The 20,487-nt window shown below is 41.6% G+C and overlaps 1 protein-coding gene across 4 annotated transcripts in view; it reads right to left on the minus strand.

The window, feature by feature from the left end:
* Positions 1-2,087: 2,087 nt before the first annotated feature.
* Positions 2,088-20,487, minus strand: part of amotl1.S (angiomotin like 1 S homeolog) — a 92,920-nt gene continuing 74,520 nt past the window's right edge. For all 4 annotated transcript variants that reach the window (XM_018250351.2, XM_018250353.2, XM_018250352.2 and 1 more), the window contains 6 exons: positions 18,884-19,033; positions 14,307-14,497; positions 12,981-13,103; positions 7,774-8,018; positions 5,980-6,240; positions 2,088-2,509 (listed from right to left, as the gene is read on the minus strand). In XM_018250351.2, coding sequence (XP_018105840.1) covers positions 2,400-2,509; positions 5,980-6,240; positions 7,774-8,018; positions 12,981-13,103; positions 14,307-14,497; positions 18,884-19,033 — 1,080 coding nt within the window. In that variant the 3' untranslated portion in view covers positions 2,088-2,399. The remainder of the gene's footprint in view (positions 2,510-5,979; positions 6,241-7,773; positions 8,019-12,980; positions 13,104-14,306; positions 14,498-18,883; positions 19,034-20,487) is intronic.

Here is a 20,487-nt window from a genome sequence, read left to right on the forward strand (position 1 = left end):
CAGCAGCTTGTTTATATAAACTATAGTAGTACTTATCTGTTATCTACTGTGTATCCTGTGCTTGAATGGCTGCCCCCATGGCTACACAGCAGCTTGTTTATATAAACTATAGTAGTACTTATCTGTTATCTACTGTGTATCCTGTGCTTGAATGGCTGCCCCCATGGCTACACAGCAGCTTGTTTATATAAACTATAGTAGTACTTATCTGTTATCTACTGTGTATCCTGTGCTTGAATGGCTGCCCCCATGGCTACACAGCAGCTTGTTTATATAAACTATAGTAGTACTTCTCTGTTATCTACTGTGTATCCTGTGCTTGAATGGCTGCCCCCATGGCTACACAGCAGCTTGTTTATATAAACTATAGTAGTACTTATCTGTTATCTACTGTGTATCCTGTGCTTGAATGGCTGCCCCCATGGCTACACAGCAGCTTGTTTATATAAACTATAGTAGTACTTATCTGTTATCTACTGTGTATCCTGTGCTTGAATGGCTGCTCCCATGGCTACACAGCAGCTTGTTTATATAAACTATAGTAGTACTTATGTTATCTACGGTGTATCCTGTGCTTGAATGGCTGCCCCCATGGCTACACAGCAGCTTGTTTATATAAACTATAGTAGTACTTATCTGTTATCTACTGTGTATCCTGTGCTTGAATGGCTGCCCCCATGGCTACACAGCAGCTTGTTTATATAAACTATAGTAGTACTTATCTGTTATCTACTGTGTATCCTGTGCTTGAATGGCTGCTCCCATGGCTACACAGCAGCTTGTTTATATAAACTATAGTAGTACTTATGTTATCTACGGTGTATCCTGTGCTTGAATGGCTGCCCCCATGGCTACACAGCAGCTTGTTTATATAAACTATAGTAGTACTTATCTGTTATCTACTGTGTATCCTGTGCTTGAATGGCTGCCCCCATGGCTACACAGCAGCTTGTTTATATAAACTATAGTAGTACTTAACTGTTATCTACTGTGTATCCTGTGCTTGAATGGCTGCCCCCATGGCTACACAGCAGCTTGTTTATATAAACTATAGTAGTACTTCTCTGTTATCTACTGTGTATCCTGTGCTTGAATGGCTGCCCCCATGGCTACACAGCAGCTTGTTTATATAAACTATAGTAGTACTTATCTGTTATCTACTGTGTATCCTGTGCTTGAATGGCTGCCCCCATGGCTACACAGCAGCTTGTTTATATAAACTATAGTAGTTTTTCTGAAACAAACTCACCAGTTTTACCAGTGCAGGGCAACACTACATGATATTTTCATTATTTTAAAACACTTGAGTTTTTTGGTGTTACTGTTATTATTCAATATGGAGAGAAAGGAAGATGCACGCAGACGATCATTTCGGCGTACAAAACGTACCTCCAAACTTTTACTGGTGCGGAATACAAAAAGGATCAAACGTTTCAGATGCCTCACGCCTCTTTCGTCAGTGATCAAGTACACACTTCACAATACAACCCGACAGTGTTAAAAAGGGCAACAAACCCCACCTCCCCATACGTATTCACTGCATCATTAACCCCATCAATTCTGCAACGCGCTAAGGCCATTCCATTTAAGTTGCTAGCTTTTTTACTGTTATATTAACATATATTTATATAGCGCCAGCATATTTCGCAGCGCTGTACTGTTCCTTTAAAACCCATGCTGGGAGCCCCCCAACCACAGACCAATTATACACCGTTGTGTCAAATCAGATTGGATTGTATGTTAAGACTTGCACACGGCACTAGGTTATTGGTCAAACCGCCCCTTACAGGACTAGTACAAGTGCTCATGCCTAACAAGAGGCGGGTGAACCCCTAAAAGGTGACTTTATGGGGATTTTAGGATGAGCCCCCCCCCTCCTCCCCTTTCTTACCACCACTGCTCCAAGATGCCATGGAGGAGGGGCAGCCCCACAGATCTGGGAATCATTGACCAATGGGGTAGTACCAATGCCAGCACTTTCCCAGCAACCCCTGGATTTTAGGCTCTTGGGTGGGCCCTTAAAGGGCCAGTCTGAGACAGGCAAGGTACAAGCAATCAAAGTATGTGAGAGAGACAGTGACAATTTCTTAATTCAAAGGCTGCTGTGCCTTATTTAATGGGCAACTCAATACAAATGTGAAATGTAGCTGCAGGACAGAAATATAAAATTTCATGCAAATTATTAAAACCCATACAATGGGGATAAGTCTTTGCCTTCTCCTTGACTCCAGCCAATGACATTCCAAGACCCATCAAAGGAAACCTGTGGCTTCCATCCGATGCTTTTTCATTTTCCACCATCTATTTATCCACTTGCCAAACCTTGGCCTTCCCATTGGCTGTCGATAGTCCATAGGGCTCAGTCATTAAGGGAGAGGGCATCTGTACAATAAATGTCTTTAAATAAGGACTTCCATTGTGTTTTCCACTTCTGGGAAGTCCGTTTTGTGGGCAGTGTTGCCGGCTCGCCCTCTGTGATCTGGAGTCTTACCAAAGACAGGGGAATTATCTAGGAGAAATCAACAATTTGAGAAGATCATTAGATATTAACCCTCATCCAACCAAAATGCCATTTATTGAGGGCAATGGTTGCTGAACTTTTTAGAATTAAGTCCCCTTAGATAAAACATTGGATCCAGGAATACCAAGGATAGCAGATAATTAGTCACCACACATATCACCATAATCTTCAAGCTTGACATCTCTCCCTAACTGGCCTCCAGGATGAGCACCACCCAACTGCCACTGCTCCATGTCACCCCAGGGGCACCAGCCCCACAGTTTGGGAACCACTGATCTAGGGCAATGGGATGAAAGTTTTCACACCGATTTCTTATTTCTTTAAGTCGTCAATAGGAAGTAAAAACAGGCCATTTTCTGTGGAACTGGTGTAAAAAGTCCATGACAGGCTCCTGACAATGGCTTCCATCCTGTCCCTCTTCAGTCCAAGAAAAAAATAATAATTACCATAACCTCAAGCAAAGTGGGCCAACAAATTCCTGGAGTCAAGTGGCACAGCACTGGTTCATCTTTGTGGCATAAACTGAGGACTTCTTATTGCCAAACTGACAACAATATCCCTTGCCAACCGCTATAGTGTTCCCGGCCCAGTTTGTCTTACCATGGGAGTGCGACTGTTCTGTGCCACCACTGGGTTCTACAGATACATTTACCCCACTATTTGAAAAGAAAAAGAAATGACCTTCCCATCCCCCCTAGTCCAGAAACTCAGTCATGTGTATATACATGGCATGTGTTACAACGTAACTTTTAATAAATACCATAGCAGCCACCTAGCCCAAGGTACCATGCACACACCTGGACAACTATGTGTTCTGATTGGCTAGGACAAAGTTATATGGAGAGACCAACTTAGGTATCATTAAAGGGGATACTTTCAGGGGAAAATTATGTTTTTTTTACACGGAGGTTCAGAAGCATGGTACACGGAAGTAGAGATATGCGCATGTAGGTTCTAAGAGACGCTAAGGCGGAACTCTAGCTGTATGTATTAGTTGGTGTACACTGATTCAGATTTTTAAATGTCAATTATTTTACATATTACACTATATTTTTTCTATTTCCTGTTTTTTTCCCTTTCTCAATAATGGTTTGTTATTGAGAAATACAGCGATTCTTACTGAAAACTGTTACCTGGAGGCAGGGCCGCCATCAGGGGGGGACAGGGGGGACTGTTGTCCCGGGCCCGGATGTTTTGGGGAGTTAAGGGGGGCCCGGCCGTGCTGCACTTACTTGCATTTACTTGCACAGCCGGTCCCCTGCATCCGAGCTCCGATGACTTCTTCTTGTGTTCTGATTCGCCAGTGAAATGTAAGTCCCGGTAAAGCCACATTCTGATTGGTTGGGAGACGTTTGAACCTCCCCTCTACTTTATCCAATCACCATGCGCCTTTACCGGGACTTACATTTCACTGGCGAATCAGAGCACAAGAAACCGAAGATACCGGCATCTGAACTCCCTGGCTAAGGTACGTGCAGTTTTTTTTTCTTTTAACTTGTGGGAGCCCTGACCAATTGTTTTTTTAAATGTGTGGGGGCCCTTTGCTAGTTTTTTTGGTTTTTTTTAAGATGTGTGGGGGCCCTGGCTAATAGTTTTTTTTTAAAATATGTGTGGGGGCCCTAGATAATTGTTTTTTTTTTAAATGTGTGGGGGCCCTTTGCTATTTTTTTTTTTTTTTAAGATGTGTGGGCACCCTGGCTAATAGTTTTTTTAAAAAAAAAAATGTGTGGGGGCCCTGGCTAATTTTTTTTTTTTTAAATGTGCGGGGGCCCTTTGCTATTTTTTTTTTTAAATGTGTGGGGGCCCTTTGCTATTTTTTTTTTTTTTAAATGTGCGGGGGCCCTTTGCTATTTTTTTTTTTAAATGTGTGGGGGCCCTTTGCTATTTTTTTTTTTTTTAAATGTGCGGGGGCCCTTTGCTATTTTTTTTTTTTTAAATGTGCGGGGGCCCTTTGCTATTTTTTTTTTCAAATGTGTGGGGGCCCTTTGCTATTTTTTTTTTTTTTAAAGATGTGTGGGGGCCCTGGCTAATAGTTTTTTTTAAAAAAATATGTGGGGGCCCTGGCTAATTGTTTTTTTTTTAAATGTGTGGGGGCCCTTTGCTATTTTTTTTTTTTAAAGATGTGTGGGGGCCCTGGCTAATAGTTTTTTTAAAAAAAATATGTGGGGGCCCTGGCTAATTGTTTTTTTTTAAATGTGTGGGGGCCCTTTGCTATTTTTTTTTTTTAAATGTGTTGGGGCCCTTTGCTATTTTTTTTTTAAATGTGTTGGGGCCCTTTGCTATTTTTTTTTTTAAGATGTGTGGGGGCCCTGGCTAATTGTTTTTTTTTTTGTAAAAAATGTGTGGGGGCCCTGGGTAATTGTTTTTTTTTTGTAAAAAATGTCTGGGGGCCCTGGGTAATTGTTTTTTTTTTGTAAAAAATGTCTGGGGGCCCTGGCTAATTGTTTTTTTTTGTAAAAAATGTGTGGGGGCCCTGGCTAATTGTTTTTTGTTTTTTTTAATGTGTGGGGCCATGGCCACCAATGTTTTTTTTCTTTAACCACCACCTGACCACCAAAACTTGTAGGAGGGGTCTGGGCACCAAAGTTATTTTTTTAACTTGTAGGGGGGCACTTCATCTTTTAATGCCTGTGTGGTCTTCATACTGAGGGAGGGGTGGCGAGGGGGGGGCCCAGAAATTTTGTTGTGCGGGGCCCCGTGATTTCTGATGGCAGCCCTGCCTGGAGGTGAAAGAGGGCCTTATTGGATCGCTGGACTGGGGCTACACAGGCTTTGAGATTCAAATCAATTTCTTTTTAATTTTTTTTTTATTTTTAACATACATCAGTTAATAGTGCTGCTCCAGCAGACTGCTGCACTGAAATACGTTTTTCAAAAGAGCAAACTGATTTTTTTTATATTTAATTTTGAAATCAGACATGGGGCTAGACATATCAGTTTCCCAGGTGCCCTCAGTCATGTGACTTGCGCTCTGATAAACTTCAGTCATTCTTTACTGCTGTACTGCAAGTTGGAGTCATATCACCCCCTCCCTCCCCCAGCAGCCTAACAACAGAACAATGGGAAGGTAACAAGATAGTAGCTCCCTAATACAAGATAACAGCTGCCTGGTAGATCTAAGAACAGCACTCAATAGTAAAATCCAGGTCCCAATGTGACATTTCAGTTACAATGAGTAAGAGAAACAACACCTGCCAGAAAGCAGTTCCATCCTAAAGTGCTGGCTCTTTCTGAAAGCACATGACCAGGCAAAATGACCTGACCTACACACCACTATTTCAACTAAAAAATACACTTGTTGGTTCAAGAATGAAATTTTACATGGTAGCATGAGTTATTTGCAGTGTAAACAGTGTCATTTAGAAATAAAAACTACACCAAAAAAATCGTGACAGAATCTCTTTAAGGGTATCTCTTTATTTCTACATGGTTTCCACTCTGGCCATTCTTATGCCTACCTGGCTTCTCACATGCTTTGTTGTGCCGTAGCAAGGGGCTGCTCGAGGGAGTCATGTTTATCCGCCCCCTGCCTGGGAACGAAGCACTGTTTGGCCAGAACAGCTCAGGGCTCTTGTCCGTCTGGGTGCTGTTGTCTTTGCTTCCCGTTTTGGAATGAGATGCTGTTACTGGTGGAGTTGGGGGCGGCAGAAACAAAGATGGCGGGGGAAGCAGCAAGGAAGGTGATGGGATTTCATGATGGTCCTTGCCCTGGTGCAGTCCTACAAATGAGAAACAGATACATCCACATCCAAGAAATGAGGGTTCAACGGAGACAAAAAGGTCAGCTTTATTGATCCCCATTTGTGTAACGTGTTTTTCTGATTATATCACTGCTTATATTATATTTCTGAAGATACTGATATTTCCATCATGATAAGAGACCGTTTTAAACTGAACTTTAACCGTCCTTCCAGCCACTTATTATTTACTGTATGGCAAACACCGGTAGCACAGCGACCATAATAAGCCAATTTAGGAGATTGTTGACTGTCCACCCATTAAAGGGGAACTATCGCGAAAATGATAATTTGATATAATCTTCAGCATACTGAAATAAGAAACTTTCTAAATACAATCAATTAAAAAAATCTGTACTGGTTCTGAAATAATCAAGTTTAGCTTCACTATTCCTCTCTCAGCATCTGTTTCTCTTCATTCTGTCTTTATGCAGCAGTTAGATCCAATATACCTTATAGGGGGGCTCATTTTGCCTAGAAGATGTATTAAAGCTCACTTTATTGAAATAATGGAGGCACCAAATCCATTTTGGATTCAAACCCCCGAATCCATTTAGAAATATTTGGCCGAATACCTAACCCAATCCTAATTTAGATAGAAGGATTCGGCCGAATCCGAATCCTGCTGAAAAAGGCCGAAACATGCCCGAATTCCGAACCGAATCCTTGATTCGGTGCATGCCTAATTAAAATCACCAGATATCATGTCTCTCTACATGAAGAATTTGTGCAAAAGGCAGATGATTTGTTAGATTTCATTTGTGCTGGAGTCGGTTATTTGAGTGAGCTATAATTCATCTTCTAGGCAAAAAGCAGACCCCAGGTCCAGGCGCCCTAGGCAACCCGGCCGGCAAGCCCCGCCCCCTGGCGCACGTATGGGCGGGCGACGGAGAATGAAGAGACAGGCGGGGAGGGAAGGGATGATCGATGGAGGAAACAGCAACGGAGGGGAGGGAGAGTGACAAGAGAGTGGAAGGTAAGGCTGAGATGCGTAGACTAGAAGTAGGCAGAAGACAGTTTTAGAGGAAGCTGCCCAGCACCCCCTTTTTATTCGCCCTAGGCAGTCGCCTCTTCTGCCTACCCCTAGTTCCGGCCCTGTCAGCCCCCTCTAAAAGATATATTGGATCTAACTGTCGCTTTCTGACACGCAACTGCTGCATGAAGACAGAATAAAGAGAAACAGATGCTGAGAGAGAAATAGTGAAGATAAACTCGATTATTTCAATCAGAAAATCAGAATATTTAATTGATTATATTTACAAAGTTTCCTATTTCCTTATGCTGAAGCTTATATTAGATTTAAATTTTTGTGATAGTTCCCCTTTATGATAAAACTCGCCCTCTTATGCTGCTCCAGAAAAAGCCATAGATGCAAAATACAGTGGAGCTTGGCCTGCAGTAACTATCATTGTAGAGCAGACACTTCTAAGAACTTTGACAGCTCGGACCTTGGTAGATTTAGAGTCAATATCAGGGATAACATTTCTAGCCAATCACTAAGGTTAAAGAGCTTACCTATACTTCCCTTGCGGGTTTTCTCTTCCTTCTTCTCCTCGGCCGCCTGATTGCTGCTCAGTGATGTCTGTCTCGAATGGACTCCGGTGCTTGCGGTCGACAGAGTCACTGCGGCTATTGAAGGTACTGAGCGGGCCGGGCGTAAACTGGAGCTGTCACTTTTTAGCGGATCCTTCCGAGAGCGTTGATGGAGCACTTTAATCATAGCATCCTGCTCAATTATTTGCGCATGCAGATTTTTGATCCTGTTGAAACAAAATTAGCCCCATTAAAGGGACGGTTCACATTTAAGTTACTTGTTATAAAATGACCAATTCTAAGAAAGTTTTCAGTTGGGCTTCTTTTTTACAGTTTTTGAATTATTTGCCTTTTTTTTCTGACCCTTTCCAGCTTTCAAATGGGGTCCCTGACCCCATCTAAAAAAACAAAGGCTACAAATGTATTGTTATTGCTACTTTTTATTATTCCTCTTTCTATTCAGTCCCTCTCCTATTCATATTCCAGTCTCTTATTCAAATCAATGAATGGTTGTGAATTTGGACCCTAGCAACCACATGGCTGAAACTGCAAACTGGAGAGCTGCTGAATAAAATGCGAAATAATTTAAAAACTGCAAGTAATAAAAAATGAAAACCAATTGCAAACTGTCTTGGAATATCACTCTCTATATCATACTAAAAGTTAATTTAAAGAGGAACACCCCCTTTAATTATATAATTAAGACATGATATGGCTGCTTTTAGTGTACATGGAAACAAAGAGTTTCAATGCAGATGAAGAGAATTAGATTTTAGAAACAATTTTGTGATTTTGATACAGCAATGATTGATTAATTAAGGTACATTGAATAAGCTTCATTAAACAGGTGGGTCTTTAAGGAGCATTTGAAAGTTTGGAAAGAAGGGGAAAGTCTTGACAGCTCGAGGCAGAGAGTTCCAGAGAAAAGCAGAAGCCTGAGAGATGTCTTGTAGACGAGAATGGGCAGAAGTGATCAGAGGAGAAGCGAGGCGAAGATCAGAAGCAGAGAGAAGGTTTCGTGAAGGAGTGTATTTGGAGATTAGAGATGAAATATAGGGAGGGGTTTCATTATTAAGGGCCTTGAAAGTGAGTGTTAGTAATTTGAATTTGATTCTAGAGGAGATTGGGAGCCAGTGACGGGACATACATATGGGAGCAGCTGATGTTGAGCGGTGAGATAGATGAATGAGTCTAGCGGCCGCGTTTAGAACAGATTGGAGTTGTGAAAGGCGACTTGTTGGAATACTTTCGAGGAGTAAGTTGCAGTAATCAAGGCGGGAGATGATGAGAGAATCAGTATTTTAGTCGATTCTGAACTGAGATAGGGTCGTATTCAGGCAATGTTGCGCAGTTGAATACGACAAGATTTTGCAAGTGTTTGAATGTGTGGTGAAAAAGACAGATGAGAGTCTAAGATGACTCCTATGCAGCGTGCCTGTGTGGTGGAGTGAAAGGTGGTGTTGTTTACGGTGAGTGATATCTGAGGGACAGGGGAAGATCTTGGAGGAAATATAATGAGTTCTGTTTTTGAAAGGTTCAGTTTCAGGTGGCGCTGTGACATCCAGGAGGAGACCGCAGAGAGACCGTCTGTGACTTGGGAAAGGACAGAATTTGAAAGATCGGGAGTAGACAAGTAGAGTTGGGTGTCATCAGCATAAAGGTGATACTGAAGTCCAAACGACTGAATATGTTTTCCTAGCAAAGTTGTATAGAGCGAGAACAGCAGAGGGCCAAGAACAAGAAAAAAAGTTTCCAACTCCAGCTGCAGGGACAAAGATCATGGAGCCAGATTTAAACAGATAAACTGGGATTCTATTTGGAGGATTATTTTGCTGCAGCCACTGGTTCTGGAGGGTTGGAGAAAGTTTGTATTAAACAATACAATAACTATAAAATCCACATTAGATTACATGACAACACAGGACCCAGTGCAGTCTGTATATTCTGATTATTAATCAGTCTTGCTGTATCGGCTTCTGGCAGATATTATTTGACTTGTGCTGTTTTGATCATTTATGACGATCCCTAAGCAGCGCAGACCACACTGAGCATGTGCACAGTCTTGGTCTTGCAAAGATGTTTAACAAAGTTACAAGATGGTGACCCCCATGTGGCCAACTTTAAAAGCATAAATCATTTGTTTGATTAGGCTTGTGGAGCAGTAAGTTCATGTTTATGTTTAGTATACAAAATACAGCATTTCTAGCCTTATTCTATTTTAGACTTTACTTCCCCATCAATGTAAATATTAATGTAAACTGTAAAAGTGCTCAGAGAAGCTATTGGATTTATATTCTGTTTAAGGAAGCACGAGAAATGCTATTTCCAATGGACTGAAGTGCTACTTCACCAATAAATAAACACCAATAAATTCTGAACAGTGTTAGTACATATCCATAGCTGCTAATCCCTGCACCCACTGAAGCTCTCCCATAGTGCATATTTATGGGTGGTGTTAGTTCCTTATCATGTTTGCCGATAGGTTAATGTAATGATACCGCCCAAATCTGCTTTAGGCCAGTAACCAAAAACAACCAATCAACAATAAGCTTTATTCTACCACGGGCAGTTAGAATAAAGAAAGGAAATACCTGACTGGTTGCTATAGGTTACTGCATAGAATTAATTAGCATAATTTTACTACAAATCTATAATTCTATACAGGGAATCAGTAATCAGACCTTATACCAAGCATGGCCAACCTGCAACCCTCAAGTCGTTGCGGAATTACAGCTCCCACAATCAGCTGGAGGGCTGCGGGTTAAGACATTATAATGTTAAATATTGCGATCAGTTATGTCGTACTTGCTGAGGATGCTGGGAACAGTGGGTGCTTTATAGAATACTTTATACATTAAAGGGGCACTTGGACCACATAATTACTCCTTGCATACCCACAAAATGAAAATAGCCTTTGCATTGCTTCGCTACTAGAAATCCTTCATACGGAATGCTTAACTCCCGGAATATCTGCTGGCACGTAGCTACAGTATCCGCTGTCACTCAGCATCCGTTATTTAAAGGTCAAACTGATAAAGGTATGCACTCGTTCCCATGCAGAACGCTGGGTGGGAAGATATGAAATGTTAATCAAAGTGGTGGTTCACCTTTAAGGTAAATTTTAGTATGTTATAAAGTTTTCATTATTTATAGTTTTATAGTTAATTGCCTTTTTCTTCTGACTCTATGCAGCCTTCAAATGGGCGTCGCTGACCCCTTCTAAAAAGCAAATGCTCTGTAAGGCTACACATTAAAGGGGACCCGTCACCCTAAAAAAATTATTCAAAATCCTATTTTATCACATTAGTCAAGCAAAATGAACTTTAATTACACTATATAAATTATTTGAATCTTGTTTCCATCAGTCTGGGAATTCATAATTATAACAAGCAGGCAGTAGGCATTTTGTGGACACTGTTATTAAGACAAGTCTTGTATCATCTCAGAATCTTGTTTGTGAACCAGAATGGGGGACCTGATGTCCATCCCCATGCCCTGGCTACACAATTAAATGGTGAAGAGAACTGGGGAATGTGGGGAGAGCAGTGACATGTAGGAAGTGCTGAATGGAAAGTGAAAGTAATTGTCTGCCCCGCCTCTATGCCCAGGGCATAGAGGAGGGGCACACAATATTTGATTGGCAGCTGAGATTTTTAAATGAGCTTACAACAGCTATGAATGCTTTAATAAAAAATAGAAATTGGATTTCATGTTTAATTTGAAAAGGACTTTTATTATACAGATTTTTGTGTCTGGGTGACAGGTCCACTTTAATTGTTATTGCTACTTTTTATTACTCATCTTTCTATTCAGGCCTCTCCTATTCATATTCCAGTCTCTTATTCAAATCAATGCATGGTTGCTAGGGGAATTAGGACCCTAGCTACCAGACTGCTTAAAATGCAAACTGAAGAGCTGCTGAATAAAAAGCCAAATAACTCATAAACCTTAAATAATAAAAAATTAAAACCAATTGCAAATTGTCTCAGAATTTTACTCTCTATATTATATAAAAAGTTATCTCAAACAACCCCTTTAAGTTTATTTTGTTCATTGAGGCCTGGAATTCCCAGAAAAGAAACATTTCTTTTGGTTAAAGGGACGCTGGGGTTAAATACCGCCTGCCTTCATGTAACAGAATATCCGGTAAGATTAATATCCCTCTAGGCAACTTCCCAGTAGATATTAATCCGTATGAAGGACCAGGTGCTGTTACTTCAAGAGGAGGAGGAGGAGGAGAGCGTGGAGAGGGCAAAGGCCGGAGATGTGGTGACATTCTGAAAGCCTGGGTGTTTGTTGAGCAGCTATCACTTGCCCGGTGCAATGTGGCTGCACATGTGTATATCTAGAATGGTTACCATAAAGCAAGGCAGTTCTGCCGTTCTCTGCCTGAGAGGAAGCAGAGACAATCACTGTGTACCAGGAAATACAATCCCCAGGCAAACTATAAAACAATATTTTTTTTTACACATTTATACACAATATTAAAAGTATAGATTTTTTTTTTACCCAAACGAATTGGCACTTTCAATTTTAAAAAGCAACATTTCACAGTCCGTACCGTTTCAGGTTTATTTATAATTCATCAGGAAAATTCAATAAAGTCTGTCATTTGATACTTGAGCTGAGCAGTTCTCTCGCCCCGCAATGAAGTCATTTGTTTAATCCCACTCAGGTTATTACGGGAATTGTGGGAGCCAATTACACTCCATTTGCCAATTTTTCGGCTGCTGTGGGGGGGGAGGTCCTGGAAGAGGTAGAGTACTTAGCAAGGGCTCAATATTGTACTGAACAGAGAGATGCAGGGGATTGGGCAAATCTCGGGCATAACTTGTATTCAACCATAACATTCCCATCATTATGAGAGCCGTATTGTAGGACAATGTCCAATAGGAATTTGCAATAGGAAATAGGGTTAGTATATGCAAATACTAGGGATGCACCAAATCCACTATTTTGGGATTGCACCAACTCCTTCATTACAGATCATGAAAGGAAGGGTTACAAATGCTTTCACCCCCTTGTTTGTGCGATAAAAAGTCCCATGGTTTTTCAGATGCGGTTCAGCTAGACCCTTCTATTCGGCTGAATTCCGCTCCTGCTGAAAAAGGCCAAATCCTGAGCTGAATCCTGGATTGGGTGCATCCTTAGTAAATACTCTGTTTGTATCAGAGGCAGTTGAACCTTACGTGTGCTCCATATCTTGGAATTTCCGGTTGGCCTGAATGATCTCTTCCTCCTGCCATGTCCGCACCTCCAGTGAGCTATCGTTGTGGCTGCCGCTCCTTGAGTGGTTTATGATGGTTGTGTCCCTGGAACAAGGGGAAATAAAGTTTTGTTAGGATTTAATAAGTTCAGAGTACGGGTTGGACAGCACCAATGGGCTTTGCTAAGATCTCATATCCATAAGTAGTGTAGTAGTGATGTGCGGGCCGACCCGAGGACCCGCGGGTTGGGGCCAACCCCTGGACGAAATCCGCGGGTCGGCTTCCGGCGCCGGAATTTATAGACTTCCGCCTGCCCCGGGGCAGTCACTGCGGGGTGTGTCGGACACGGGTCTATAAATAAAGGGGAGCAGTGGGCCCGGGTCGGATGCGGGTAGAGAGCGGGCGGGTCAGGGTCGGGTGCGGGTCGAGAAATTCTCGACCTGCACATCACTATAGTGTAGGGGCTGATAGGTTTCCTGGAAATACATTAGGCAAAACTGCTAAAGGGGAACTCCAGCTTCCAAACCAAAATTTGATAAAGAGGCCCACATAACACAGAAACCCCTAATATACCCATTCAAAAAGTATGAATAAATGCCATTTTCTATGTTGAAATCCAGCTGTTTAACAGTTCTTCTCTTTTTGCATCATTTGAAATCCTGGCAGGGAAGGAGGGACTAAACACTGATGTTACAAATTGTAACAACTTCTCACATTTTTTAGCTGTAATATTGGTGTGTAGGTGCATCTCAGGTCATTTTGCCTGGTCATGTGCTTTCAGAAAGAGCCAGCACTTTAGGATGGAACTGCTTTCTGGCAAGATATTGTTTCTCCTACTCAATGTAACTGAATGTGTCTCAGTGGGACCTGGATTTTACTATTAGTGCTGTTCTTAGATGGGGGGGAGGGGTGATATCACTCCAACTTGCAGTGCAGCAGTAAAGAGTGACTGAAGTTTATCAAAGCACAAGTCACATGACTGGGGGCAGCTGGGAAACTGACAATGTGTCTAGCCCCATGTCAGATTTCAAAATGAAATATAAAAAAAATCTGTTTGCTCATTTGAGAAATGAATGTCAGTGCAGAATTCTCCTGGAGCAGCACTATTAACTGGTATATTTTGAAAAAAAATAATTCCCCATGACAGTATCCCTTTACGTTATGTTTATATGGATTTCACCTTTAAAGGGCACCTACTATGTGGGTGGCCACGCTGGGGCATATTAAACGAGTGTCCTGCTCATGAGGGTGACTTTTACCCATTTCCATAAGTCATGGGTATAAAACCATATACCTCCTGCGTTTTACCTCTGAGCAGCTGCCGAGGCCGCGGCATCCATAGCAAAGTGTCTCATTGCGCTCTCCTCCAAATACTTCTGCTCCCACTTGGTCATATCAGCTTCCAGGGCTAAGATAGTTTCTTCCTTCTTGCGCAGCAGATCCATCAGCATGGGGGCATTGTACTCTGGGCTGCCGGACGTCTGACAGTTTGTCTGGCGCTGTGACAGGGAAGGGAAAGATTTTCAAAGGAATTTAGTTAGAGCAGAGAGCAAGTCCTGGTTATCAAATAACCTGGGGTTCCTGATCCAAGATGGGGAGCTGCTATGGACTGTTATACAGCTGCTGCACCTTCAGTAAATAAAATGCAGCACTTCCAGCCGTATGTTTTAGTTCTCCTTTAAAGGGCTGGTTCACCTTTAAGTTAACTTTTAGGGGCAGATTTACTAAAGGGCAAAGTAGCCAATGCTAGCGAAAAATCGCTAGAAATTTAATTTGCAGGGACATCGCCAATTTACTAACAGACGTAGAGGATGTAGTGTAGTTACGTGCCCTATCGCAAGGCGAATTTTCGCTCAGGCGAACGGCCGTTACTCCCCAAATTCACTAAAGTGTGAATTTTACAGAATGTTACCTCTTTCGCCAGAGTTTCCTTCGCCTGCTTAGACCCGGAGAACTGATAAGATGAAGCCACATCCGCCTCAATCTTATGTCAGTGACATCATATCCTGTATGCCGGAAAGTTACAAAAGTTCTAAAAAACGCTGCTGTTTTTAATTTTTAAAAGCAGGATTGCCTTTAAAAGTCTTAATTACTAAAGATTATTGTGTTAACATTTTTTTTCAACCGTTTGAGGGGCATGCCACATTAGTTTTAGGGTGGGCTCATGTCTAGGACATTAGAGGATCTTTTGTCTTTATTTTGCTTCCTTGGACATTTGTAATAATAAGTGGCAATTTCAAGCATTTGCACCAACATCTCTAATAAAGACATATATATGACCTACATGTACCTGCCATATTCAAATTGACATAGGCATAAGAGTACTAACGTAGTTACGCTTGGCCGAAATGAACGCTAGTGAAAGATCGCTATTAAATGGTGGCGCTGGCGAATTAACTCTAGCGAAACTTCACCAGCGTTCAGCTACAGAGACGCAACTTCGCATTTTAGCGAATAAGCGTAGTAGTAATGAGTTTACAGTTTTGACAAATCGAGTGTGGCGGATTGTTCGCTGGCGAAAATTCTTTCTTTCGTGAATTTGCTCCATAATATGCTATAGAATGGCTAATTTTAAGCAACTTTTCAATTGGCCTTCCTTTTTTATAGTTTTTTTGAATTATTTTCCTTTGTCTTTTTCCGACTCTTTCCAGCTTTCAGATGGCGCTCACTGACCCCATTTAAAAAAAACAAATGCTCTGTAAGGCTACAAATGTATTGTTATTGCTACTTTGTATCTTGCTGTTCAGGCCTCTCCAATTCTTATTTTCCCTTATTGAAATCAGTGCATGGTTGGTAGGGCAATGAGGAGCCTAGCAACCAGACAGCTGAAATTAAAAACTGGAGAGCTGCTGAATAAAAAGCTAAATAACTCAAAAACCACTAATCATAAAAAATGAAAACCAATTGCAAATTTTCTCAGAATATCACTCTATATGTCATACTAAAAGTTAATTTAAAGGTGAACAACCCCTTTAAAAAAAAAGTTTTCCGTAACCAACCCATATTCAGAACTAGGGTACAGCAGAAATAATAGGCTTTCGGCTGCAGCGCCGTTCGACTAATAGCTCCATTTTCAAATCCTTAGCTTGCTACAGATGATCTCCTTCTAAATATAACTCCACTGTCGTTGCCATAGAAACCCGGTTATTCCTCAGCATTTAATGTTGGTTTTAGGTTACTCTTAACATCTCCACTCCACCCCCCCCCCCTTACTTTTTTATTCTCTGAAAAGCAGAATTATCTGGCATGGGCTTTGCGGTACCAACACCAATCAAGATTATCCCCAGCCTGTACAGAAATCATCTTAGGGACTTTTTTACCCTGTTTGAAAAAGTTAAATATACTGTATTAACTATCATCCCAACTTCTTATTCTGTCTGTCCAATTTTTCTCTGCCCTATATATATATATATTGTATGGATTTGGTACAGTACAGACCTTATTAGGGACCTTTTAGAGTGTAAGCTCTTTTTGGCAGGGCCCTCTTCGCCTTTTGTATGTAATTCTGTATGTTCTTTGTATAAACCCATTAATTGTCCAGTGCTGTGGAATATGCTGGCACTCTAAAAATACATGTTATTATTAGGAATGCACTGAATCCAGGATTCGGTTCGGGATTAGGCCAGGATTCGGCCTTTTTCAGCAGGATTTGGATTCGGCCGAATGCTTCTGCCCGGCTGAACCGAATCTGAATTTGCATATGCAAATTAGGGGTCGGGAGGAAAATAATGTGACTTTTTGGCACAAAACAAGGAAGTAAAAAATGTTCCCCCTTCCCACCTCTAATTTACATATGCAAATTAGGATTCAAACAAATCTTTGGTGAACAATTCGGCTGAATCCAAAATAGTGGATTCGGTGCATCCCTAGTTATTATTAATAATAATCATAATTTTCAGCATGGAAGACAGGGCACATAGTGCAAAGAACTGGTCCAATTCAACAGTTTTTTTTACTTTGCACCCTGCCTGAATGGCCGTAGGTCTCTGCACTGTTTCTGAGCACCCAGCCTCATGAATACAGAGCACCCAGCCTTATGAATACAGAGCACCCAGTCTCATGAATACAGAGCACCCTGAAATGTGAGGACCATTAGAAGTGAAAACAGAAGTAGAAGTAATAAAAATTATTAATTAGGACATAAGCAGCCTAACGCGCTTCATGCACCTATGAGTAAGTGCCCCACAGAACACGGTTGTTATTATTCAATTACTTCTACTAATGTTTTCACTTCTGATGGTCCTCAGTTGTTTAGGGTCATTACCGGCAACCCTCTGGACAGGGCTTTATGTAGTGAGACCATTTGTTACATTTTGCTTTTTGTTTTTTTCAGCTTTTTTTTATTTTACTGACACTTTTTAAGCAGACTTTATTCACACCAGTTATAGTTATAGATTCCATACAAGCACACGGGTGGCCAAATCAGGCAAAAACTCCACTCGCCAAACGAGCAGATCTGGTCTTACGTTTGCTACATGTCTAGCAACCAATCAGCCGGCAGCATTTACCGATTAGCTGTGTGAAAACAAGCATCTGGTTGGTTGCTATGGGTTACTTACTACCAAGTGGGCAAACTAGAGACTTTGTTATATACTCTTACAATAGAATGTTTTTGTTGACATTACAGCTTATTTATGTAATGCACTTATAGTTTGCACTGGATTTATTAAAAAATTGGCTGGTTGCTATTGGTTACAGGACCAGATGCAAACTGTCACTTTTATTACATTACTCCAATTTTATTTGTCCCCAGAGTACCACCAGCAGAACATAGTGTCCACTTACAACAATATGGGAGTGCTCCAATGGCATGAGTCAACTGCCACCTGCAGTGCCAGAGAATCGACAGCTTAAAGGGATCCTGTCATCAGAAAACATGTTTTTTTTTCAAAACGCATCAGTTAATAGTGCTACTCCAGCAGACATCTGCACTGAAATCCATTTTTCAAAAGAGCAAACAGATTTTTTTATATTCAATTTTGAAAACTGACATGGGACTAGACATTTTGTTAATTTCCCAGCTGCCCCTGGTCATGTGACTTGTGCCTGCACTTTAGGAGAGAAATGATTTCTGGCAGGCTGCTGTTTTTCCTTCTCAATGTAACTGAATGTGTCTCAGTGGGACCTGGGTTTTTACTATTGAGTGTTGTTCTTAGATCTACCAGGCAGCTGTTATCTTGTGTTAGGGAGCTGCTATATGGTTACCTTCCCATTGTTCTTTTGTTTGGCTGCTGGGGGGGAAAGGGAGGGGGTGATATCACTCTAACTTGCAGTACAGCAGTAAAGAGTGATTGAAGTTTATCAGAGCACAAGTCACATGATTCGGGGTAGCTGGGAAATTGACAATATGTCTAGCCCTATGTCAGATTTCAAATAATCTGTTTGCTCTTTTGAGAAATGGATTTCAGTGCAGAATTCTGTTGGAGCAGCACTATTAACTGATTCATTTTGAAAAATGTTTTTTTTCCCATGACAGTATCCCTTTAAGGTGAGACGTGAGATACCTTCAACAATAGAGAAAATACCAGAAAAATTCAAAGGAGGCTGGCACAAGCCTGGATCCACAAAGTAGTAGAGCCAGAGTCAGATGGTAAAAGGTTAAAAAAGATTACATTTTATTTTCCATAATTTAAGAACCAAGGCTTGACGCGTTTCGTGTCTACCAGGGACACTTAAGTTAAGGCAACCTATGTATTGTTTTGGCAGGGTATTTGTTCTGCTTGCTGAAGGTCTGGGGCGTGTGCACCCGGGCCCACTATGTATAAAGGTAAGCTCACTTAACGCATCTAAACATAGCATATACTGGTTTTATATTTGTATAGTTTCCAACAATGGAGAAGGCTAAGGAGCCTATCATCACACGGATATACAGAGAATCTCAGTACCTGCTGCATCCTTAGCGACTCCAACTCCCTCTCTAGCCGGGTTCGAAGTCGCATCTCCAGTTGTTCTCGCTTCTCCCCCGCAGCCTGTAGCTGGGTCAGGGCTTGCTGCAGTTTTTCCACCTCTTCTACATAAACTTGTTTCTTGCGTAGCTAAGGAGACAACAAGCAATGAATTGAGCCCCCTGTTGGTGAATATGGAGTATCCTGATGGAACAATGCCCACCAGCCAGCTTCAAGCAAGGATAAAGGAACATTCTCCTGGACATTCTTTTTACTTTCCCTTGGCATCGGCCTAATGCAGTGGTTGTCAGAATTTTTCAATTCAAACCCCCTGTGAAGGTCCAGCCTTTGGCCAGGCCCCCCTTAGCTAATGAAAAGGGTACAGATTCAGGAAAACATTGTTGTACTGGTTATCGAGCCACAGAATATATACAATCAGGGCCACCATCAGAATTCACAGGGCCCCATACAACATTTTCTGGAGCCCTCTACAAGGGCGCCAGGGACCGGTACGAGTTAAAAAAAAACCTTGGTGGCCAGTCTCCCCCCAAGTTAAAAAAAACATCAGCCGCCACTCCCCCCCAATTTAAATAAAAACATCAGCCACCAGGGCCTCCCCAAGTTAAAAAAAAAACAAAAAACGAATGCCCAAAGGTTTAAAAAAATAAATTGGTGTTTGACTCCAATCCGGTGTTACTTTGGCGCAACTCGGCTACTATTTCGGTAGTTCAAGTAGTTCCAGGCTAATCAGGGAAACACAGCACGGCTGGGCCCCCCTTAACATATAGAAGCCATTGGGCCCGGGACAATTGTCCCCCTGATGTGTCCCCTTATATATATATATATATATATATACTGGACATCACAGTCTAACTGACCTTTAAGCTGGGCTTTCAGGTGAACCTAGGACAGCAAATGCCCATTCTCCTTAAAGGACAATGAAATTTAAACTAAAGAAGTAGGTAGAAATGTTGTACATTTTGTTTTGTGCTTCTGTACCAGCCCAAGGCAACTACAGCCCTTTAGCAGTAAATATCTGTGTCTCCAAAGATACCCCAGTAGCTCCCCCTCTTCTTTTCTGCTGATTCACTGCACATGCTCTGTGCTGCTGTCACTTACTGAGCTTAGGGACCCACTCACAATATACAGTACACATAGAATAGAAATGTCACAATATAAGGCTGATAATTACTACATGGCAGCACAGAAACCAGTGCAATTAGCATCAGAATTTAATAATCAGCAAACCTGTAGCATCAGCTTATATTACAGGAGAAGCTCATTTTCTGCTGGATAATTAGTGACGAGCCCTAAGCTTAGCTTCTCAACAGCCAATCAGAGCCCACTGAGCATGTGAGTGTCACAGACACTTTCCAAGATGGTGACCCCCTGTGACAAGTTTGAAGTCCTGGATCATTGCTGCTATTGACAAGCTGAAACTTTAGGCTGGTGCAATAAGCTCAGTGTATTAAATATTGCATTTCTAGCCCTATTCATTTTTAGGGTTTAGTTCTCCTTTAATTCTCCTTTAATTCTCACCCTAAGCCCCATCGGGGGGGGGGGGGGACACTGGTGTAAAGACAACATTAAAAGGGTGGTTTTTA

This window comes from Xenopus laevis, chromosome 2S, assembly GCF_017654675.1.
Source record: "Xenopus laevis strain J_2021 chromosome 2S, Xenopus_laevis_v10.1, whole genome shotgun sequence".
Taxonomy (NCBI): domain Eukaryota; kingdom Metazoa; phylum Chordata; class Amphibia; order Anura; family Pipidae; genus Xenopus; species Xenopus laevis.